Below are 25,492 nucleotides of genomic sequence, written 5' to 3'. Positions count from 1 at the left end.
ATGGTCGTGAAGTTGCTAGCTTCCAATATTGTCTTTAGCCTGCCATGCCATTGACCATTGTGGCGATGGCTTCCTTTGTGCTGAACTTATCAGCATGTTCAGCTGAAAGTCCTTCATCTATATACGAAGCTTCCAGGAGCTTCCGTAAATTGTCAATATCTGTTGTAAACTTTTCGGCATTTTTGCCTTTCTGGACAGTCTTGGCAATTTTATTACGTCGGATGTTTCACCGACTATTGTGTCCTGTAGTTTTTTGATTATGGCGTTTATTGTGGTCTCGTTTTGGACTCTGTATAATGTCGATCCAATAATTTTGGATTTGATTACTTCTACAGCTATGTGCTCGAAGTATCCCTTCGTTAAGTTGACTAATTTTAAGGCCTTTACAAATCTTTGTACATGGAGTTTTTGGCCGTTAAATTCAGGAATGGCAATCGAGATTTCTTTAATATATGCCCTTTGGGCAATTGTTTCATCGGCCATGGTTGTCGTATTATTTAATTTGTTATCCTGTGAGTTCTCTGAAGTGTCTGAATCTGTGGAATCCAGATCAGCGTATATTGCCGGAATAGTAAGATTGTTTAAATCTTCTTCTTCTATTTTCGGGCTTACTTCAGGTGGCTCTTCTGACTCTTCCTCGTCTGTTCCTGTCGATTCAGGGTCAGGTGCAGTTGAGACTGCTATTGGTATGGTTAATACGGTTGGTACCGATATTTCCAAACCGAATTTCTGTTTAACAGATAATAAATTTGATCGTAGGCGTATCAGAAGTTTAGATACTTGGGTCCAATGATCTTGAGTCAACCTATCTTTATGCTCATATATTAGTATACGTGCTTCATTAAAACACTCGACCAATATTTCTACGTGTTTCCGAACTGTGTTCTTTTGGATCGGTCTATTCTGAGCTAGGGACTTATACGATCTGTCAAAGTTTGCTTTTATAAATGGCTTTCCAATCCATACCTTTGATTTAGCCATACTTGGAATATAAACTTGTGTGTGTCTGTGTATTTTTGTATTGTAATGTTATTTATAGAATTTTAAAATAGTTGGGTTTTAATCATTGCTGTTATTTGTGCTTTCTGATTAGAGTTTATCCAGGTCGTTTCCCCGGCTCATATATTTCTTTTTCAAGCATTTATTATGCAACTTATATATTTTGTAAAAAAAATTAGCGCACATAATAACGACAATGATTATGAGGAGTATATGCACCCAATACAGATCGATTTTGCTCGATTCTACTTTATTAATAACATTCGCAGTGGAATCCACTGTTTTTATGTCTAGAGTCATTTTTCCGGGTTTTGCATATACTTCTACTTTATGTGTATGTTGTGTATGATGTGTATTACTGAAGGTATCCTGGTATTCTATTGAAAATTTACTTATTGCATTGCTTTGCATAAAATTTAACAGTCTTCCTGCCTACTTGGTCGCATAGCTTTATAGGCTACACTTCTAATCGGGCAGATAAGATTCCGCTCAATTTTATAAATTATTGGCAAAAAAAAGGTGCATCACAGTGCACTCGCAAAAAATTATGCAACACAGTGCAAATGTTAGTATATTTTTGCTGCTCCGGGATCCTGTGTCGCCCGCGTCAGCTGGTCGTCACCGGCCTGGCTTCGCTGACGCTCCCTCGTATGTGTAAGAGGCGGCCAGCCACTCACACTTGTAGTTTTCTGCTGCAGTTGTCCGGGGCCTATGGGCTCAGGCGGTGCCGGTGCTGGTCTTCGCACAGGTCTTCACAGAGTTGAGTGGTCCGTCGGCAGTCGATTGGTTTGTGTTTATTTGGGCAGGACAGTGGATTTATTTTGGATTGGTTTCGGAGGGGGCGGTTTTGTTGTTTACGGTAATTACTGTTGGTTTTGATTCTCCTCCTTCGCTTTAAACAATACTATGTCCCATTTTCCCACATAAAAGTGGATGAACATTTCCCACTTGGCACTCACTGAAGATGCTAGATTTTCTCCCACGACGCAATGTCAGTATCGGCCATGAGGATGATCGAAATAGTTTTGTATTTCATCCGCTATATCTTCCTTCCTATCGTTAGCCTTGTCGATTGCGTTGAATGCTGTCTCGAATGCGTCCCACTCGAGGTAAGCAGGTATATCACAACGCCTTATTCCCTGAGACATTTATATATTTATTTTTTCACTTTTTGCTGCAGATTCTATATCACGGTCACGGTCGCCATGAAATAGGTTTGTTCCAATATTGTCCACGATCCCAAGGATAAGATTTTGGGTTGAAGTTTATTATTTAGTTTTATTTTTGGTTTTCAAATTGAAGCAGCTATGGTGCCGCTCCAAAGCTCAAAGAGTTTTTGATTTATACAAAGTTCCTTAAGTTATAATGTAAGCTAGGTCTCGTAGCTGCGCTGCTCGCAGGCGGCGGCAGAGAGACGGCTGTGTATATATATTCTTATGTATAAGGGAATGTACTTATGTACATTGGCTATGCGCTCTCAAGTGGAGGCGCGAGGCGGTAATCGCGTGTAGTCCATTCGATACAAATATGCCGACACTAACACTTTCTGCGTGCAGGCTAAGCCTTAGCGATCGGTTCATATTTCGGCCACTCATGGTTTATGACCAGGACTTTGAAATGTGTAAACACTGCAACAATGTATTACAGTGCGCACTCTTTAAGTACTCTGGGTACAGTGCGTATTCGATATGTGCGCATACTACACACGACTGGTTTTGCAGCTTTTGTGGATGGTGCAGACCGTGGAACTTCGAGCGACGTGCTCGTAGATCTAAGTGGAGTTTTGGTCATCAATGGGCTTTTGCTTCGAGAGGGATTTTCGCTTTTGGAATTCACAGACGATTCGCTCTTTGCCCTGACTCTGTGAGACGCTTCCGCCTTAGAAACAGTCAAAAGGGATTTTGGTTCCTTACCGTCGCTGTAATGTAAGTGTGTGAGATACTCCATCGACTTTGACGTGGTTTGGTGCGGTGGATAAAGTGTACACCAATTTAGTCGAATCAATATTTTATCGATTTGCTGAGATTTGGGGCCGCTGGATAAAAGCAAAAAAAAAAAACAGAGCTTATCGAAAAATTATATTTATCGATTTGGAATAAGTACAGGGACGCTGGATAAGCGAAAATAAACAAATAATAATCGAAAAGGATGTTATCGATTCAGGAAGGTATGAGGACGCTGGATAACGCGTAGACCAAATGAATCAAAAATATATCCTATAAATTTCAAATCAATACGGGGACGCTGAATAGAGTTTAAAAATTATGGTTATCGATTGTAAATTCATTCGGGGACGCTGGCTGACGCGTTTAAAAAGATGTATTCGATTTGAAAGATATGGGGACGCTGGGTAACGCGTAGAACACATTAATCGAAAAAAATGCTATCGATTCCAAATTAATACAGGGAGGCTGGATGACGCGTTAACAAGGATGTTCTCGATTTGAAAGATATGGGGGCGCTGGATAACGCGTAGAAAAAATTGATAAAAAAAAATGCTATCGATTTAAAATTAATACGAGAACGCTGGATAACACGTTTAAATAATTAAAATAAATAAATTGTCGGAAAAGTTTTTATCGATTTGGGAACGAAAGAAATAATATGTGGAATAAATTATTCGGGGAAAAATAAATGTTTGTCGAAAATACTGTGGGGCTGGAAGGTAAAGAAAAAGGAATCGAAAACTTATGAATGACGTTGAATAAAGCGTACCAACAAAATAATCGGAACGATGTACACGATTTGGAAAATATAGGGGCGCTGGAAATTTCCACGATTTCCTCGTCGCTTCGCAAGATCCCAGGAGGAGCAGCCACGCACTCCTCGTTCGGTGCGTCGTTCCTCGCTGAAATTTCCACGGTTTCTTCGTTGCTTCGCAAGCTCCCAGGAGGAGGAGCCATGCACTCCTCATTCGGTGCGTCGTTTCTCGCTGAAACATCCACGGTTTCCTCGTCGCTTTGCCGATCGCTGGTTAGTTCAGCCCTCGAGTCCAGTTGCAATTGTTCTCCTCCGCAGTTAATGGTGGCCTTGATGCAACAAAGGAAATCGATTTCTAGCAGGAGATCGTCCGTTACTGTGGGCATCACTAGCAAGAACAGCTTTACTTGTTAGTGACCCAGGTGGATGGTTACTACCAGGCCCCCCGTAAGGTCATGATGGGATCCATTGGCCAATCGGATCCACGTGCGAATCTCTCGCCAATCTCTTCCATGGCCGCTAATGAAAATCCGTGTGGCTCCCGTATCCAGGATGAACCTAAACGGTTTCCCTTTGATGCGGACCTGTGCCCGGATCCTCCCCTGCACTAACTTAACAACTTGACTTACTGGCTTGGGGAATCTCTCGGGTTCCTCGGGCGGTCCCCGCCTGCTCGAGGCCCGTAGCCGTTTCCCGATCTCCAGCAGCATTTGATGGTGCGAAGGCCATGTCTGCCACAGTCCCAGCAGAACAAAACTTGGGGTTGTCGGCACTCCCCTTGGAAAAGACAGTTTTTCACGCAGTTCCTGTAGGCGTTATACACGTTGAACGAGGCCTCTGATTCCGGCATGATAGTCCCATGTTGTATTTCGGTACCTCTCCCTGTCGACCCTTTCCGGCTCGAGTGCACTCGTGCACCCATCGGCGAACCTTGAGTTCCTCGATGTGGGGAGGTTAAATCCCCCGCGCTTCTGAATGTTTGTTTGATTCCCTTCCCCTCGGCTTCTTATGACTTTGAAATTTACTACCAGCTGTTACAGTTCAGTTAGTGTTCGAAAATCCTGACGCCGTGTGTACAGTTGCTACTCAGGTAATATATTTTCATACACGCGTTCAAGTTCTTGTGCCATGGTGTATCCCGCCCGCTGCATGAGTATGCGGAGATCGATCAAACAGAACTTGAACAGCTCACCTGGTCGCTGCGTATGTGTCCGGATCTGGTCTTCTAGGCTTTGAAAGTATCGTGGCGGTAAGAAAAACTCAAGGAACTCCTTCTTGAAATTTTTCCATGTTATGCCCTGAGTCTGCTCGTTCGAAACCAGTAGTAGTACTGGCATCGCTTGGGGTAAGGCCCTTTCTTCGATATGCTCCATAAATCGTAGTGGGTCGCCGGAACCTTCAAAAGTAAGCCCCAAACGGGCCATCCAGTCCACCAATGTGGCGCAAAAGGTTTCCTCAAATCGCGCCTGTGTCCCACGACGTTTGTCGGTCTGTAGTAGCGCTGTTAAATTAGGGGCAAAAGTGGTTCTGAGTAACTGGAGAGTGTTGTTCATACAGTCGCCAGGTCCTCTTTTGTTCGGGTGGTCGACCACGACAGCAAGGGGCGACTTTTGGTGAGGAGTAACGGGTGCATGTCATGACGCCCACAAACAATTGTGTCATAGCGCCCGCGGGCGTTCTGTCACCTTTGTTGGGGCGGCGCTTCCTTCCTTCGGGAAAATTGGCTGGGTGATGATGAAAAAAAACCTCCCACGGCGCAAGCGAAAATAGTGCGAAGTCGAAATGAAAAATAGCGGGAGCGTCGTGGGCAAATTCAAGATGATCAGCTTTATTTCGCTGCATACATGGAACTAAAAACTAAAACTTAAGCAAACGGCCACGCTCCCGCCCACTTACTTCGCTAAGCGAGAGCGAGAGAGCGGCAGCGGCCGATCCAAGTGTTTGGCCCGCGCTCGAGAGTGCGAAAGCGCTCAGCGCTGCGGGAGAGCGAGCGCGGGAGAGCCAGAGGGGCGAGAGCAGCCCCAGGCCCGCGCTCGAGAGTGCGAAAGCGCTCAGCGCTGCGGGAGAGCGAGCGCGGGAGAGCAAGAGAGGCGAGAGCGGAAAGCTCAGCCGGCAGCGGTGGTGCAATGGGCCGCGTACCTAAACATTCCGCCCCCCTTGCAATCACTCGAGTTGCAACAGGGCCGTGGACATTACGGCTGGTGACACGCGCCGGAGACGACCAAGCCGAAGACGGTGCTCTGGGCCACCGGGAGCCCTTCGTGGATCTTGAGGAACCCCGGTTGCATCACACGCGGATACATGTCCGCGCCCAGGACTACGGAGATCGTTGCTGGCAAGTAGAAGCGCTCATCGGCTAGCATGACGTCCCGGAAGTGGGCGCGCACCGCCGCAATCAGCTCCCGGACGGGAGTGCGGATGCGCACGCGAGGCTCCACCTTGAAGACCACGTCGAGTTGGACCTCATTGTCGGCCTTGGACCCCACGGTAGCCGCACAAATCTGCTCTTCACCGACGCTGGTAGTTGGCAGCCGCAAACACGCTGCCAGCGACGCGTCTATACAGCTCACAGGCGTGCATGGGTCAATGAGGGCCGCCGTGTCGAATGTCTGCGTCCCGGTCTGGATGCGCACCAGCGCAGTCGGCAGGATGTTGACGCTGTGCCGCTGCATGAGCGACGACAGCGACGGCGCCGGCGGAACCTTGCTTAGGAGCGGCAGGCGAGGGCCGAGGAGCCACTGTAGACTACCGTGAACGCCGGACGAAGGCTGCGGCGCGGGTGCAGAACGCCGTGGAGCGTCGGACGAGGGCCGCTGAGCTGCTGAGGAACGCCGTGGAGCGGCAGACGAGGGCCGCGGAGCGGCGGACGAGGGCCGCGGAGCGGCTGAGGACTGGCGCGGATTCCGCGGCTCATCGGAGAGGTGCAGCAATGTGTGGTGGTCCTGGCCGCAAGTCTTACAGCGATCTCCCCGCTGACACCCTCCGTCAGAATGCTCGTGGGCCAAGCAGTTGGGGCAGTACCGGTTGGCTAGGACGGCTCGGCACTCGGCACTCAGCCGCAGAAAACGGCGACACTTTTTCAGCGGATGAATGTTGTTGCTATTACTGGCGGAATAGGACGGAGATAAAAAATCGAAATAAGTAATAGGCACTCGCAAGTCGAGACACGAATAGGAGCTACGGAACGGCACATTGACATAGAACATTGAGGCCGATGGCTATTGGGGACCGGCGGAAGCTTCCGTCGGAAGTAGGACGAGCTTCGCTATGGGACGCTTAATGAGTCCCCGCGCCGTGCGGATATCGACCACACGGACATGGCCGTCGGCTCCGGGAAAGACCGCGTCAATCCTGCCTAAACGCCACTCATTGGACGGAAGGTTGTCTCCTTGACAACCACCATGTCCCCGACCTGAAGATTCCTTGCTGGAGTTCGCCACTTATTCCGCTTATGGAGTTCCTTCAGGTACTCCTCCTTCCATCGTAGACGAAATTGCTGGTTAAGAGCCTTTAGGTGTTGCCAGCGGTTTATGATGGCCGTGGCGTCCCCCTTTATTTCGGGTTCAACCACGGCGAGGAGGGGCCCCCCAACAAGAAAGTGACCAGGAGTCAGTGCCAACAGGTCCGCGGGGTCTTCGGACATTGGCGCGAGTGGACGCGAGTTCAGGCACGCCTCGATCCTAGCTAGAAGTGTGGATAGCTCTTCGAATGTGTATTTTCGCGTGGCCGTAGACTTGTAGAACAGAGTCTTGAAACTTTTAACTCCTGCCCCCCACAAGCCTCCCATATGAGGGGCTCCCGGCGGAATGAACTGCCAGAGCAGCTGCTGGTGACTGTAAGCACCAGTCACAGCCTCCTTGACAGCTTGTAGGAAGTCTCGGGAGAGAAGGGTAGCCGCACCCACGAAGGTCTTCCCGTTGTCCGACTGAACCTGACGGGGGCATCCTCTTCGGGACACAAAACGGGCAAAAGCGGCGAGAAACTTCTCAGTCGTAAGGTCGGATGTGGGCTCTAGATGAATGGCCTTAGTGCAGAAGCACACGAACACAGAAACATACCCCTTTGTGATGAGGCAAGCTCGACCCGTGTAATTCTTTATGTCGAAGGGACACGCATAGTCCACACCAGTAAATGTGAAGGTGCGCAAAAAAGCTGTCCGTTCTGCTGTAAGTCTCCCATGAGTTGCGTTTGCAACTTCTTTTCGTGGATGACGCATATCTTGCAGGAATAGATGACGGACTTGACCAAATTCCTCACCCTTGGGATCCAGAATTTGGAACGGATCAGGCGGATCATTAGCTGGTTGCCACCGTGCAACGTTATGTGATGCGTAAATCGGACTAGGAGTCGAGACAGATGGCAGTCGTATGGAAGGATGACCGGATGCCGTTCGTCATATTGGAGCAGCACGGAGGACGTGACACGGCCGCATGCTCTCATGAGCCCTTGGGAGTCAAGGAACGGGTTCAGGTTCTGAACCGGACTGGATGCTGGCACTGGCCGCTTTTGGCTTAAGCAGCCAATTTCAAGGACGAAGTGCCTGCGTTGCGTGATGGAAATTAGGAGACGTTCAGCCGCCCCGATTTCTGAAGCTGAAAGGTGATCCTCAACCGGAGACAAGAGCTTTCGTGCGCGCTGAATAAACCGATGAACGTAAGCGAAAACTCGCAACGCCTTGTCGAGTGTCGAAAATCGGTCAAGAAGGTCTTCAGGGGGAGCCTTTGCCACATGGACTCTGACGGCTCGCTTCTCGAGATCAGTCACGGGGGAATCATTGCCTTGGATGGGCCACTCGCCGCGCGGCCTTTGCAGCCAGGCTGGACCATGCCACCACAGCTGGCTGTCTGCGAGGTCTTAAAGCCCTACCCCGCGGCTGGCAAGATCGGCCGGGTTATGTTCGGAGCGGACATGTGCCGATCTCTCGACCTCAGTGAATTGAGTAATCTTGGTCACCCGATTGGCCGATCCAGTGACTCGCCGGCCTATGCAACGAAGCGAGCACAATCGTGGAGTCAGTCCAACAGTACAGGGCGGACGCAGGCCCGGGCATCTTTGGAAGAATGGCGCTGGCCATTTCGGACAGTAGCAATGCCCCGCATAACTCGAGCCGCGGAAGCGACACCGTTTTGACTGGGGCAACCCTCGTTTTTGCCGTTAGCAGATTCACCATCACAGTGGCCCCAGCCTCCACACGGACGTAAATGGCGGCGCCATACGCCTTCTGCGAGGCGTCGCAGAACCCATGATGCTCGATCTTCAAATGGGGTCGGAACGCGACCCATCGGGGAATGCGGATCTGATCGAGAGCAGAGTAGTGTCCCAGGAAGTCAACCCATCTCTGGCAGAAATCTCGAGGGAGGTCATCGTCCCACGCTAGATCTTGGAGCCAAATTTCCTGCATGAACATCTTTGCCTGGACGATGAAGGGGGCGAGCCAGCCCGCAGGATCAAATAACTTGGCAATCTGGGATAGGACCTGTCGCTTCGTGAACGATGATCCCGCGGTCAATTCGGGCGGAATGAAAAAGAACCTCAGTGGGAACCCTGCCGAACCCAGGGCACCCTGGAGCTCACGGATAGCCACCTTCGCTTCGATTTTGGAGTCTGCCCCTGCGAGAACGTCGTCGACGTACATGAAATGACGGATAATATGACTCGCCTGAGGGTACCTTGACTTCTCGTCGTCGGCGAGCTTCTGCAGGACACGGATCGCTAAGAACGGGGCACAATTGACTCCGAAGGTAACCGTCTTCAGCTCGTAATCGCGGAGTTCCCCATTGGAATTGCGAAACAGGATGCGCTGGAAAGGAGTATGCTGGGGGTCTACCCAAATTTGGCGATACATCTTTCCGATGTCGGCATTGAACACAAACCTAAAGTACCTCCACTTTAGGATTTGAATCGTGAGGTCGGATTGTAAGACCGGGCCCGCATATAGAATGTCATTCAGGCTGGACCCGTTTGCGGAGGGGCTCGAAGCATTAAAAACCACCCGGACCTTAGTGGTGGTGCTTTCGGGCTTCAGAACCGCATGATGAGGAAGGTAGTATGTGGCGGAATTGCTCGTCGACGGAACCTCGGCCATGTGACCTAAGTCGAGGTATTCTTGGATGACAGCATCATACCGGGCCTTGAGGGGAGGATCCCTCTTTAGGCGCTGCTCGTTACGCAGGAACTGAGCCAGGACAAAGGATCGCGAAGATGCGAGCTCGGACCCCTTGTGCGCGGGGTCGCGTAAGGGAAGTGTTACCACGTACTTGCCACAGTTGTCTCTTCGTGTAGTTTGGACGAAATTTTCCTCACAGACGGAATCAGACTCTTGGACAACCTGTTTGGACACTTCCTTCACCTCCCAGAATTTGGTAAGGAGCTGGTCTAGGGAGTCGTCGAGGGCGCAGGTAACTCGTGTGGCGAAGGCGGAAACACTGCGGGGGGCCGCTGGAGATACTGGGCCTGTCAACACCCATCCAAAAATGGTCTCCTGGCCGAGAAGGGAGCCGCAAATGTTAGCCTTGGAGTTGCCGAGGAGAATAGACGGAAGAATGTCGGCTCCTATTAGGACATCGATTTGGGAGCTCTCAAAGAACTGGGGATCCGCAAGGGGGATGTCAGGAAGCCCTTTAAGAAGATCTCGTGGGACCGGATGCGAGGGCAGACTCCCGGCCAGCTGCGGAAGAACGTAAGCTGCAGTCTCTAACTGCAGCCCGGGTCTGGGGGGCGATCGCATGGAAAACTGGCAGAGCTTCGTGGACTGAGCGGCCACGGTGTGATTCAGGCCCGAGACTTGGGCTTGGATAGTCGTGAACGAAAGTTTGACGAGGTTGAAAAGCCTCTCCGTAATGAATGTTGCCTCGGAACCCGAGTCGATTAAGGCTCGCGCCTGGAAATTGCACCCTAAATGGCAAATGTCAATGAGGGCTGTGCCCAGTAAAACGGCCCTTGAGCCCGAAGAGAAACACACCTGCACATCAGGATGATTCTCAGGAGTGGCCGCGGGTCGAGGCCTGGCTGGCGCCGGTGGATTTAGAGCGGTCGCGAATGGATTACCGCGGTGCAGGAGGGTATGATGGCGACTGTGGCAAGTGAAGCAGCTATGGGCACTATTACAGTCCCGCTGTTGGTGCCCTCGCGCAAAACAGTTAAGGCACAACTGTTTTTTCTTGATATAGTCTGAGCGACTATTTACGTCCATCTCGAGGAACTGTGGACACACGTGAATCGGATGGTTCTCCCTGGAACAATGCCAAATCTCACAGAGAGCAGACGTTTATTTTGATACCTCTGTCATAAAAATCCATATCTGCCTAGAAACTCAACAATAATTAACATAAATTAAACCACATAAAGTTCAGTGTTGCCGCAACATCTCCCAAGTGCAAATCATCAACATAAAGTGCACAATAATATTAAACAAACGAAGTTGTTTAATTGGGAGAGCCACCTGACCTTTGGACTTACAAGCTTCTCTTTGCCTATACTGAGAACAACAGTGCTGAGAGCTAACTGCATCGGCACCAAAACGGGTGCGAACTGACTCGTCGATCGATCTGAAGGCGGGTCGACCATCCGATACCCTGGCAATGGAGTTGGTTGATCTTATCAACAAACGTTTTACAGAGCAGAATGAGCATATCAGTTCAAGTTTCGGAAATGCTGAAGAAAGAATTCTGGCGGAGCTTGAACTCAGGTTTAGCCAAAAAATAAATAAACTATCGGAGGAAGTGATCGATCTCCGCTCACAACGGGACAGACTGGATGAGAAGGTCGGGCAATTGGACAGGGAGGTCGCTGATCTGCGTGCACTGTGTGGAAAGGTGGCCCAACTGTAATCAAAACTGGCATCTCAGCAGGAGCATAACCGGGCGTACGAGGTGCGCATACACGGCGTACCATATGGTGAGGGCGAAAATGTCCGAGCCTTATTCCACACGCTGTGCTTCAACCTGCAGCTTACACCCCCTCCAAGAATCCGGGATATCTTTCGCGCCCGGAAAACCCAAAACACGCACGTCGACCCGGTGATCATCGTCAAGATGGAAAGCGCTCGGGAGATGATCGCACTCCTCAAGCAAATTGGGGCGTACCGGCGCGAGCGTAAATGCCAGCTAACTCTAAAGCTCTTTGGTATCGACTCGGACGCTGCAGTTTATGTCAACGAGCAGCTGACGAGAGATAATTATCTCATTTTCAAAGAAGCCATGCGTATGAAAAGCATCGTGTTCTCACAGCTGTTTTTACCCGCCGTGGCTTAGTTCACGTTCGCTGCATGGGCAGAGAGGGCGTAAACTGCATCGCGCACATGAGCGAGCTTTCGACGCTCACTGCCGACCCTCTCTCTTCGTCTCTCACCACCTCTCTCTCTGGCGCTACGATGGAAGCTGGAGATGCTGTCGCTGCTGAACCTAGCTTTCGCTCTTAATCAATTTTATAATTTTCTCTTAGTTAAGTTATCTTTAGGATTTTGTTATCGTTTGTTGTTTGTTTACACTTCTATGTTTCTAAATTGCTTTGCAGATATTGAGCTTGCATTCCTAACTTTAGCCAAATCTTCCAGTGCCGGATGAAGTAAGGTGTTCCATAACTGATAGCCTGATAAAAGTTATTAGCAAACGTAAAATCGGGCTCAAAGTTGTTCATCTAAATGCCCAAAGTCTATTGCGAAAAATGGATGAATTTCGGTTTCTTTTTATTAATTCTGACGTAGATGTAATTTGTGTGTCTGAGACGTGGTTCTCAATAAATGTTTGTGATGTACTATTGTCGTGTGATGGATATGCTGTGTATCGTTCGGATCGCGTCATGCAGGAGGGGTAGCTATTTTTGTTAAAACAACTCTTAAATGTACTGTTAAATGTAAACAACCCAGTGATTGTCCATTAGAGTACCTGTTTCTTGATATATGTTGTAAAAATAATAGAAATACGCTGATTGGCTGTATATACCGACCAAACACCACGACTGAATACGAGCCACTACTGACAACAATTGCCGACTTATCTATGGTGACACAGATGTCATCTTGGCAGGGGACTTTAACATCAATCTGTTAAAGGAAAGACACCTTTTAGATAATTTTGAGTCCTTGGGTTTTTATCCAGCTAACGACACGACGCCAACGCATTTCAGCAGCACCTGTGATACCCTACTTGACCTATTTTTTATAAATGACCCCAGCAAGATTTTACTTTATGACCAGGTTTCAGTACCAGTTTTTTCTAGACACGACCTAATTTTTCTGACATATGACACGTCCTTAGACTATAAAACAGATTTTTTTGCCTATAGAGACTTTAGGAATATTGACTATACTGGACTTCAATTAGATTTAGGTTTATGTGACTGGGAAACTATTTATCTCCAACCTAACGTTGACATTCAACTCCAAATCCTAAATAGCAATATACGGTACCTGTTTGAGAAATTCGTACCCTTAAAAACCAAAACGCCAAAGCCCAGACAGACCCCCTGGTTTACTATAGAAATTAAGAATCTTATACGACAGCGTGATGCCTCTTTTAAAAGATGGAAGCGTTATAAAACTAACGAACTCCACAGTCATTACAAGACAGCCAGGGAAGCGGTTACCAAAAAAATAAAATTGGCTAAACGTGACCACTACAAACAAAAATTTGATAACTGTATATCATCAAAACACAGATGGACAGAACTAAAAACGCTAGGGATCGGAAAGTGCGTACAGAAAACCGAGCTCAACGTTAATGTTGAAGAACTAAATCAACAGTTCACTACAATTAATGTACCTGAAGCAAAACGTAACGTGAACAGCGTAGCCCCCTGTGATAATATATTTAACTTTGTGTGTGTTAGCCAATGTGATGTCCTTGATTGTATACTTAAAGTTAAGTCTAATGCGGAAGGTCTAGACAACATAAATCCTAAATTTCTGAAATTATTGTTGCCATGTCTACTGCCCTATGTTACGTATATTTTTAACTCTATTCTTACACAGTCCTCATTCCCAACCGCGTGGAAATTGGCTAAAATACTACCGATTCCTAAACAAAACAATGAGTACAGACCGATCTCCATTTTGCCATTTCTTTCAAAAGTGTTCGAAAACGTACTAGCCGGCCAGATACAAGGTTTCCTGGATAGAAACCTCCTCCTACACAATAAACAATCTGGCTTTCGTAGGAAGAGAAGCTGTTTTACAGCAATAACGGACATCACAGAGGACATCAGACAACAACTTGACAAAAACCATGTTACAATCTTGACGCTACTTGACCATAGTAAGGCTTTTGACTCCGTGAATCACAATATACTTGGTACCAAGCTAAAAAACCTATTCAACTTTTCGGATACCTCAGTTAGACTGATTGCGTCTTATCTTACTGATAGACTTCAAGCAGTTGTAGCAGGGGCGGTGACCTCCGCCGTAAAAAAACTGACTCGCGGCATTCCTCAGGGATCAGTCCTTGGCCCATTACTGTTTGCAATATATGTCAATGATTTACCAAATGTCCTGTCCGATTGTGAAGTACATTTGTATGCCGATGATGTCCAGATTTATGTCAGTAGTCCTGTTCGTGAAATAAATGTATGTATAAGTACTTGTAACAGAATGTTGTCCTTAGTGCAAAGGTGGGCTGAACATAACGGCTTGAGTATAAATCCCAAAAAATCAAAATCTATTTTAATTAGTCGCAGGCCAATTGATACAAATGACCTTACAAAACCAATAATAAATAATATACCTATAAGCTATGTCGATCATGCAGTTAATCTGGGACTAACGTTCAACAACACCCTGTCTTGGGGCAATCACATATCGAAAGCAACCGGTCGAGTCTATGGTATCTTGCGTCAATTGGCAAATACCAGAAACTTTTTACCCGAACACATAAGACTCCTGATTTCTAAAACCATTCTGATTCCCACCCTGTCTTATGGTATAGAAATATTTAGGTTTTGCGACACACGGGACACGAGAAAATTAGTCACAGCCTTAAATTCTATTGTTCGTTATGTGTTTAATTTAAATCGTTTTGACCATGTATCACACTTGACTACTAAACTACTTGACTTAAACTTAAACTCCTGGATTAATCTTAGAGCCCTTTCATTTTTCCACAAAATAGTGACAACCCATGAGCCTTCTTACTTGTATAATAAATTAATACCGGCAGCCTCGCAAAGGACTAAAAATTTTATATGCCCTCGAGTCCAAATGCTCAAATCCGAGAGGCAGTTCTTTGTCAACGCTATCCGTCTATGGAACCAATTACCCCATGAACTCAAAACTATTAGGAATGCAACTCAATTTAATTCCAAAGTAAAACTATATTTAAGAAACAACGCATAACAAACAAATAAACAAACAGCAAACTTCATATTAATACGTAATTAAAGATATAATATAAAATAAAATAAAAATAAAAATAAAATAAAATAAATATAACTAAAAAAAAAATAACTAAAAATAATAATATAAAATAAAATAAATAAATAATTAGTTCATATAATATTTAATGTACTAGGTATTAAGTAGAAATCCTGTCTAATTTTAACTCAAGTGACCAGGGCATTAATAATAAGTATTTTATACTTGTAGCACTGGGCTAATTTTGTCAAAATAAAAAAAAAAACAAAGAGAACATCCTCTTGGAGCCGGAGCCACTCTGGCCTCGTAGGAGTTTAGCCTGCGTGCTGGGGCGCTCGCAGCCGTCGGTCTTGGCGGAATTTGCCCTGAATTGCTAGGGGTGATGTCGTCGATCGCTTTCAGAGTGCGATGCCGCTCTGTCAGGAACGAATCTAACTCATTCCAGGTTGGAATTTCAGCCTTATTGTGTATGGATTGCTCCCACATTGAAAGTGTGATTTTGGGAAGCTTTAAGGAAACCATATACACTAAGAGACAATCCCACGCCTCGATTTGAATGGAGGACATCTCTAAGGCTGTCAGACAACTTTGGACGGTGCCTTGCAGTTCTTTTAGAGCGGCTCCGGACTCTTGGGGGACAGCCTGAATGTTGAAAAGGATTTTCAACTGGCTGTTGACAAGTAACCGCCGATTCTCGAAGCGGTCGGTGAGGCTTTGCCACGCGGAGATAAACCCTTCATTGGTCAGAGGAACTTTGGATACGATGGCGTGCGCATCGCCACTTGTTTTGGATAACAAGTGGAACAACTTTTCCACCGGTGTGAGGCGCGAGTTCTGAATATATATCGCGGTGAAAAGGTCTCTGAAGGTGGGCCATGGACGGGGGTGTGGGCATAGGGGCGGAAGCCGGAGTGGACTGGGCGGCGGCCTTGTTGATTATTTCTTGTAACAGGACCACACACCTCGAATAGACGGAGTAGCAATATCTGTACTTGGATTCAAGCACAGTTGAGGTGGCAGCGCTGTCGGCGAACACGGAAATTAGGTCGCAGTAGTTTTCATAGCTCTTCTCCACCTTATCTCACAGGGCCCGAATCTGATCCCGATGAACCTGGCACATGGCAGGGGAAAATCTATCGGTTTCAGGGGCGCTCGGAGTGTTGATGTCAGCCTCGAAATGGCTCACACGGTCCGTTGTGGAAATGAACTTGCGGAGGGCGATATCGAGTGTGGATTGAGCCATCTTGGCTACCGACCGAGTAAATCTGGATGAGGTACCGGGGGAAGTGTCAACGGCCTCTTGACTTTTTGCCCTTGAAGTGGCAGTGGCAGCCTTTGGCTTTAATTGATCAGGCCGAGGAGATACGGACTGGGACCTTTCCAGAGTAATTGATGGAATCAGAGGAATCTGTTCCTCGTCTCCCGTGGGCATACTTGAAGTCGAATGGGTCGCGAATCAGTTGGTCGCCGCAGGAAACGGACAAGTCCTGAAATCAATGGTTCGAAACCGTGACGGAAAACAAGTTTTGGAATGGGACTTAGGATCACTTTGGCAAAGGGGCGCAATAGGAACTGCCAGAAGCCGCGGAAATGTATAAACTTATGCAGTACAAAAAAAATCCCAGAAAATACCGCAGCCGGAGAGAACACAATGTGCCCGCTTGCGGTCACACTGCCAGTGGATGCCGCGGGTGAATTCGAAAAATACGCGTCGGGCTCAGGTTCTGAGAGCCTTGGGGCACCACCGAGAAAATTTTCGAAAACTCGTGGAGGAGAAAAAAACTCGAGACCTTTTCACCGCGATATATATCCACAACTCGCGGCTCACACCGGTGGAAAAGTTGTTCCACTTGTTATCCAAAACAAGTGGCGATGCGCACGCTATCGCATCCAAAGCCCCTCTGACCAATGAAGGGTTTATCTCCGCGTGGCAAAGCCTCACCGACCGCTTCGAGAATCGGCGGTTACTCGTCAACCGCCAGTTGAAAATATTCTAAAACACTCAGGCTGTCCCCCAAGAGTCCGGAGCCGCTCTAAAAGAACTGAAAGGCACCGTCCAAAGTTGCCTGATAGCCTTAGAGATGTCCTCTATTCAAATCGAGGCGAGGGATTGTCTCCTAGTGTTTATGGTTTCCTTAAAGCTTCCCAAATTCACACTTTCGATGTGAGAGGAATCCATACTCAACAAGGCTGAAATTCCGACCTGGAACGAGTTAGATTCATTTCTGACAGAGCGGCATCGCACTATGGAAGCGATCGACGACATCTGGCCTAGCAGTTCGGGGCAAATTCCGCCAAGACCGACAGCTGCGCAGGCTAAACTCCTACGAGTCCAGAGGGACTCCGGCCCCAAGAGGATGCGACCTCTGTTCCAGGGAGAACCATCCGATTCGCATGTGTTCACGATTCCTCGAGATGGACGTAAATGGTCGGTCCGACTATATTTAGAAAAAGCAGTTGTTCCTTGACTGTTTTGCGGGAGGGCACCAGCAGCGGGACTGTATTAGGACTTGTAACGCCTGATGCAGAGCCAACCTCAAAGATATTTTCCTGGCGCCATCTAGGGGGTATTAGCGCAGCCCCAATTGTGGCAGAGGGAAAGGTGCAGAGCGGAGCTAATTGGAGAAATCCACCTCTAACGGGGGGTAAATGTCAGCGATCGGCTGCGACCCGAAGGAGGGGGAGAGTAAGTGAGAGGGATCCCGCTGGATTCGAGGCGGAATTCGCTTGCATTTAATTCTTGGCGGCAGAGCGGACTAGGTCCATCTCGGAGGAAAAGTTAATAAAACAAATAATCAAGTTTTCGCGAGTAGAACATATTAGTTGCTTTTTTTTGTGCATTGGCGCTGGCCGAGATATAGAATTAAAAGAAGGCAAACGGGTTAATACCCAAATTTCAAACAAGCGCTGAGTTCCCCCAGGGTGAGTTTTTCTGTGAAGAAAAAAAAGTGAATCGTTATTAAAATGTGAAAATTTATATAGGGCCCGGCGCTTTATAAAAAGCGAATTTTCCCTTTGGTTGCGGCGGACACAAATTGGACAAGAAGAGGAGGAATAGCGGAATTAGCGGACCGCCTAAAACGACGCTACGGCTTACCGCCAAGTGGCCACAGCATTGGCGCGCCGGCGCACAGCCTGTTCTCATTTAGCATTGCAAAAATCATATCTTTTGAACCAAATAAGGTAATCGAATAATTTAAACGGCATTAGACAGGTAATTGTTGTAAAATGTATATACGCCTTTTTTAAGGGTATCAAAGTGAAAAAATATTTTTTTTTCAAGAAAATTTATTGTATTTAATTTTTTATGTTTATTTATATGTATTTGCTCAAATAAAAATAATTTGAAAACTGAAAAAAAAAACTTTTTAATTCAAAGTGTAACCGCCACGCGCTACAGTTAGTATATTTCTTGGAATGTATGAAATTGTGCCGGTATTTTGGTATATTTCACCTTTAGTAGTTTTGGTTTATGTCGTTGCATTTTCGCAGACGCAGCTCGACGCAGCCGATGAAAGTTAATTCTGGTCCAGGAAAGATCCACGTAACTTGTAGACATAGTGTAGTCGGTGGCTTTCATCGGCTTCAGAAGTTATAGACTACTTTAGGCAGAAAAAGGTGAAAAAAAATGGACACCTGGCAGGTAGCGATTTACCTGTACAAGCCCAAACCAAAGTGCCGTTTTTTTGGGTTAATTAACAGTTTATGAATGTATCTATCATTTAAAGTAAAAACCATGACCATTGGTTTTATGGTTTTTGTGTAATATTACCTGAAAGTCGACCAATTTACCAATTTTTTTTTGGTATGATGCAAAAAACGAAAGAAAGTTCAACTTTGAATGCTCATATCTTAAAATAGATTTTTTTGCAGATTCAGAATCCTTGGGAAATTTTCTGTCGAATAAGTATGGTTAAAATCGTTTTTGCGAACATGACTTTTTCGATTTTTGCAACGCTAATTGTTCGAGAGGCGCTACTGTGCGGCGCAAGAGATCAGAGGAGCCCCCCAGCCCCCTTGCCCCAAACTTGGCACCGTTTTTTAATATTCAGCTTTTGATCTGGGAACATGTGAAGGCAACCTAGGATAGGGAAGTAGCCGCAAGACATACGCGCGGGATGAGCAGCGTCAAGCGGCGACTCTTTTTTTGATCTGTAGCCTATTTTTGCATCCCGCTCCCCATTTCTAGAGCAGTTAGTATGAAGGTACCGCTCGATTAAGCGAGAAAGAATTTTTGCCGGGAGCGCGTATTAACAACAACAAAAAAAATATTAAAAGAAAGTAAAAGCAAAACTTTAAATGCCGCGAAATAATTAATGTAAGTTAGTTTATAGTTAGTGAAAAGTTTAAATTAGTGCTAGAATTGTTTTTTTATGTTTTTTTTTGTGGTGAGCAAACCAAAGATCGTCTTCGAATTTGAATTTTCGGAAGTATTAGGGCATTTTCATTTCTTTCTTCGGTTTCCCCCCCCCCCTCCCCTCCTCTGCAGCTAGCCTCGTCGGAAGCGCTTTGGCCGATGGATTTGCATCAGGGGTGAGTGTAAGAGTTTGGATTATCTTAAAAAAATATAAATACCAAATGCTTCCCAATATCAAACAGAAAATTAAAGAGGAAATAAAAAGAAAGTAAAAAAATGAACTTTTTATCAAGGCAATTGCCACAATTTTAATCCGGTTGACCCACTGTGCCTAACTACAAATGAACAAACTAAATTTATTGAAACCAAATTTTCATTGTTTTCTTTTGTGGCCTCACTAGAAAAAAATATATAAAAAAGAAAGTAAAAATAATTTAATACTATTAAATTCATACAAATTTAAATTATAATAAGAGGAAATTTTGTAGTTTTATCGTTCAGCATTGTATTATTTAATTTACGTTTGATGTTTCATTTATGTGTTTTGTTAGTTTTTATTTAGGAAATAAATAATTTTTATAATGTGCTAAAAATCATTAATTTTATTGCCTCCACCGGCATGTCGCCCCCGTAAGGCCAGCGATTGTTTTCATAAGGGGTCATCAAGAGAATGTAGTTAGGAGTGGATGAGATGGCCAAGGCAGGGAGGGCAGATGATGGACCTCAACAACAGCCGAGGATCCAAAGCCCTAAATTTTGTGATGAGAGAAGAGTAGCCTGTCCGTAGATGTATTGTGACAATTTGATTTCCCTTCCCCCTCTCTCGTTGCTGCACGCAAAGATTAATAAGTTACTGGTTGCAAAAGGCAACAGCGAACTTCCGGCAAGACCACCACCACCATAGCCGACGAGCGAAGCCGAGCAAATCCGCGTGCGCCGGAGTTTTGCAACAACATCTCGCCTGAATCGTTAAACACTGTATTATTATGCCACAGTCTTCATCACACTCTCCTGCACCGCGGTAATCCATTCGCGCCCACTCCAAGATGCACGGGCGCCCCTAAGGATCATCCCGTTCTACTGGGCACAGCCCTCATTGACATTTGCCATTTAGGGTGCAATTTCCAGGCGCGAGCCTTAATCGACTCGGGCTCCGAGGCAACGTTTATTACGGACAGGCTTTTCAACCTCGTCAAACTTCCGTTCACGACTATCCAAGCCCAAGTCTCGGGCCTGAATCACACCGTGGCCGCTCAGTCTACGAAACTCTGCCAGTTTTCCATGCGATCGCCCTCCAGACCCGGGCTTCAGTTAAGAGACTGCAGCTTATGTTCTTCCGCAGCTGGCCGGGAGTCTGCCCTTGTATCCAGTCCCACAAGGTCTTCTTAAGGGGCTTCCTGACATACCCCTTGCGGACCCCAAGTTCTTTAAAATTTCCCAAATCGATGTCCTAATAGGAGCCGACATTCTTCCGTTTATCCTCGTCCAAACTACAAGAAGAGACAACTGTGGCAAGTACGTGGTGACGCTTCTCTACGACCCCGCGCACAAGGGGTCCAAGCTCGCATCTTCGCGATCCTTCGCTCTGGCTCAGTTCTTGCGTAACGAGCAGCGCCTAAAGGGAGGTCATCTCCTCAAGGCCCGGTATGATGCCGTGATCCAAGAAACCTCGATTCCGCCACGTACTCGCGATTCCACCACGTACTACCTTCTTTAACATGCTGTTCTGAAGCCCGAAAGCACCATCACTAAGGTACGTGTGGTTTTTAATGCTTGAGCCCCTGTGCAAATGGGACCAGTCCGAATGACATCCTTTATGCGGGCCCGGTCTTACAATCCGACCTCTCGATTCAAATCCTAAAGTGGAGGTACTTTAGCTTTGTGTTCCGCCGACATCGAAAAGATGTATCGCCAAATTTGGGTAGACCCCAAGCATACTCCTTTCCAGCGCATACTGTTTCCCAATTCCAATGGGGAACTCCGCGACTACGAGCTGAAACGGTCACCTTCGGAGTAAATTGTGCCCCGTTTCTAGCGATCCGTGTCCTGCAGAAGCTCGAAGAACTATCCACGCTTCTAGCTAGGATCAAAGCATGCCTGATTTCGCGTCCGATCGCGCCAATGTCCAAGGACCTCGCTGACCTGTTGGCACTTACGCCTGTGGACTTTCTTGTTGGGGGGCCCCTCGCCATAGTTTTTTTTTTTTTTTTTAGGCTTTGCTTTTATTTATTGAATTTTCTCATTTATGAGACTAACAATAAGTGTATCAAATCTTACAATACTACCTAACTAGCAGTCATGAGACTGCTACAGAGTAAATGGCCCTGACTAATTATGGCTGGGTTGGAAGGTCGTTACGTAGTAGGCGGCTTCTTCTGGAAACTCGTATCAAGTCCCTTGCTAAAGGATTTGGATGGGTGGAGAGTTTTTCCTTGAAGGATGCTTTTTGTTTTTCTATTTCGTTCTTAACTGCTGGAATGCCGAGATCCCTGTGAATGTGTTCGTTGCGAATATACCATGGTGCCCCAGTGATAGTTCTCAGGATTTTTGATTGGGCGCGCTGTATGATGTCTAGATTGGTACTGCACGCGTTCCCCCAGAGCTGGGAGCCATACGTCCATATTAGCTTCAGTGTGGAGTTGTAGAGCAGGACCTTGTAGTCCAGACACAGGGGCGAACGGGAGTTTATGAGCCAGTGGAGGCTGCTGGCTTTTAGTTTTAGATGAATTCTTGCATTCAATGTGTCTTCGCCATATTAGGCGTCTGTCCAGGTGGACGCCCAGGTACGTTACCACGTTGACTTCGGGGATCTGCGTGCTGTTCAGGTAGAGCGGAGGGCATGTTTGTCTGTTGAGAGTGAACGTTATGTGCTTACACTTTTGTTCATTTATTTTAATACGCCAATCAGATAGCCACTTCTCGACTACCTTGAGGTGGTTGGCGAGCTGGGTTGTTGCCCGGACTGGACATCTGGAACGGCTGAGGACCGCAGTGTCGTCAGCGAAAGTGGATAGTGTTAGCTGGTCGCTTGTGGGGATATCCGCTGTGTATAGGACAAATAGGGTAGGCCCAAGTGTGCTTCCTTGTGGAACTCCAGCTTCGATTGGATAGGTGCCGGATGTTGTTGCGTTGCACCTCACTGCGAAGACTCTGTTGTAGAGATAAGACTCAAGTAATTTGTGTGTGTATGCCGGCAAGAGTGTTTTAATTTTGTGCATGAGGCTATTGAGCCAGACGCGGTCGAATGCTTGAGAAACGTCTAAAAATATTGCGCTGCAATATTCTCTATGCTCTAAGGCTGTGCGAATTTCTGATGTTATTCTGTTAACTTGCTCTATAGTTCCATGCTTTTCTCTGAAGCCAAATTGATGAGCTGGGATGATGTTGTGAGCTCCCAGATAAGGAATTATGCGCTTTAGTAGGCATTTTTCAAATAACTTGGACAAACATGATAGTAGACTTATTGGTCGGTAGGATGATGGAATCGTGTGGTCTTTTCCGGGCTTCGGTATCATTATAATTATAGATTTTTTCCATTTAGTTGGGTAATGGCCGAGACTTATGATCCCATTGAAGATTTTACAGATGACCTCAATAGCACAATTCGGAAGTTCAATTATCATTTTTTGAGTTATTAGGTCATCGCCGGGAGCCTTTATCGGCTTCAGTTCCCTGATGACCTTCGTGATCTCGTTCGGACGAAATTATGTTGGAGTAGATTCCGTTTCAGTTTGGTTTTGCGGTAGTTCAAATGGATGTGCTGCAAGGTTCGGCTGGAAAACGCCCTGGAGATGTGAGGCAAAGGTTTCTTGTCTGTCTTTGTCGCTGCGGGCCCAACAACCAGATGATTTTTTAATCGGGGTAATGGTTTCAGTCGGAGAGCTTAAGTTTGGGTGAGCTCTCCATAAGGGATGCTTTGTGCTGGTTGGCGAGAGTTTCTCAATATATCTTAATTGTGCATTTTCGGCATCTTGCTTCAGGGCCCGGCTTAGTTTGCGTGTGGCTTCATTTATACGTTGCTTTGAGAATGGCGATCTATTGTTTTGCCACGCCCGTCGCAGACGCCTCTTTTCTTGGATAAGAAGTTCAATCTGCTGGTTCGTTTTGAATTTGATTTTTTGCACATCCATCTGTTGTGGTGTTGATATCCTGGCTGCAGTCACAAGTACCTCTTCCAGAGCGGAGGTGGTGGAGTCGATGTCGGCTTCAGTATTGAGCTGGGGGGCTAGCTCTATGTGGGAGGTCACATACTTTTTGTATTTCATCCAATTGGTTCTGTGCGACGTCAGCCTGTAGGGGCGATCCGTAGTTTCTGGGCTTTGAAGGAGGGTTATCAACAGCGGCGAGTGATCTGAAGAAAGGTCTGGAAGGGCCTTGGCGTTTATGAAATTGCGTGGGATGTTTTTTGCACAGCGAAGTCAATTAGATCGGGTATCTTTCTCACATTGAGGAGAGCGTTATACAGTTGTCTTCCCTTGGTGGTCACGAGGCGGGATCCCCAATGCATATGCTTGGCGTTGTAATCTCCTGCAGCTATAAATCGATCTCCAAGAGAGTTGTAAAAATCCATGAATTGACCTTCAGAGATTGTAAAGCGAGGTGGGCAGTAGACGGCAGCAATGCAAAGGTTGCCGTTACCTGACTGCACTTTAATGGACGTAGCTTGCAAGTAATTTGTTGCAAACCTTTCGTGGAAGTGGTGTTTGATGCGTTCTCTGATAAGGATGCCGGTCCCGCCGTGGGCTTTACAATCTGGATGATCTGTGCGGTGGAAGGTATAACCTCTTATATGAAAGTTGTATCTGCTTGTGAGGTGCGTTTCAACCAGTAGCATGGCGTCGATGTGGTTTTCATTTAGGAATTGTGTTAGTTCAAGTTTATGCCGTGAGACGCCGTTGGCATTCCACGTGAATATACGTAGATTAGACATTGATTATTTTGGCTGTTGTGCTACAAGCAGCTGTGACGCCTGTAGGCGCACAATATATCTTATAAGGAAGAAATAGAATAAAATAGAACCACTTAGGGACATAAGAAATGGATTGGCGACATTATGAAAATAATTTGAATTGAATGCGCGCGCGCGCCACTGATCGTCAAGGAGGGTCACACTGGACCGAACGGAGACTGGCCACACTATTCGGGGAAAATCCCGCACAGGACTCTGGCCACACTGAAGCCGCGCCAGGGCCTATATAAAGCGGACCACGGCCCTGGAGTAATCACTTAGCAGCCGACTGCGATTGGGTCGAGTTAACCTCCCCAGTAGTTAGCAGCGAAGTCACTTTTTGGGAACTCTGGTTCCTATTTATAAATTGTAGTTAGGATCTCTGCTGACTTGCGAGTCCAATCTGACGACTTGCGAGTCCAATTCTCTCTGCTGACTTGCGAGTCCACACGTCTTCGAGCTGACTTTCGAGTCCGAATCTGCCGACTTTCGAGTCCGAAACACTGCCGACTTTCGAGTCCACTTCTCTCGGCTGACTTTCGAGTCCGAATCTGCAGACTTTCGAGTCCAAACGTCTCTGCTGACTTTCGAGTCCGAATCTGCAGACTTTCGAGTCCAAACGTCTTCGAGCTGACTTTCGAGTCCGAATCTGCAGACTTTCGAGTCCGAACTGCTGACTTTCGAGTCCAACAAACGGCGCTGAGCTGACTGTCGAGTCCGACAACTACTGGGTTCGGTTGACTTTCGAGTCCGAACGCATTCTCTCGTGGTTGACTTTCGAGTCCGAACGCATTCGCTATCGGGTGGCTCTAAAGGCCCATATCCTGGCAGGACTATCGGCATCCCCCCTATCGGACAGCCGCACTCGGGACGAGGACGAATCGGAACTACGGCGTACCCCAGAATCGAGATCCGGCATGAAATTATTGAATTATTATTATTGTACCTTTTACGTAAATAAACATTAAGATACATTTACGGCATAATCCTCTAGCGTTCTACTCTGGGACGGGGTCGGAATCTCTTACAGCAACCACGCCTGAACCAAATAAATATATCTGCACAGACCCTGGACGTCCCGCTGACTACCCGTGGACGACAGGACGTTACAGATTAACGCCCGAACAGGTTGAAGTGGTTGCAA

General features: G+C 46.8%; 1 protein-coding gene across 1 annotated transcript; it reads right to left on the bottom strand.

Annotated features, from left to right (window-relative positions):
- Nucleotides 1-7,054: 7,054 nt before the first annotated feature.
- LOC121502705 (uncharacterized) lies at nt 7,055-10,891 on the bottom strand. Its single transcript, XM_070285553.1, has 3 exons — nt 8,653-10,891; nt 7,957-8,552; nt 7,055-7,792 (listed from the first exon to the last, which is right to left on the bottom strand). The coding sequence occupies exons 1-3, from the start codon at nt 10,889-10,891 to the stop codon at nt 7,055-7,057; spliced, it is 3,573 nt and encodes a 1,190-aa protein (XP_070141654.1).
- Between the last annotated feature and the right edge of the window lie 14,601 nt (nt 10,892-25,492).

The sequence above is a fragment of the Drosophila kikkawai genome, chromosome 3L (genome assembly GCF_030179895.1).
Source record: "Drosophila kikkawai strain 14028-0561.14 chromosome 3L, DkikHiC1v2, whole genome shotgun sequence".
Classification (NCBI taxonomy): Eukaryota; Metazoa; Arthropoda; class Insecta; order Diptera; family Drosophilidae; genus Drosophila; species Drosophila kikkawai.
Note: the sequence above shows the minus strand (reverse complement) of the source record. Positions and strands in the feature narration are given on the sequence as shown.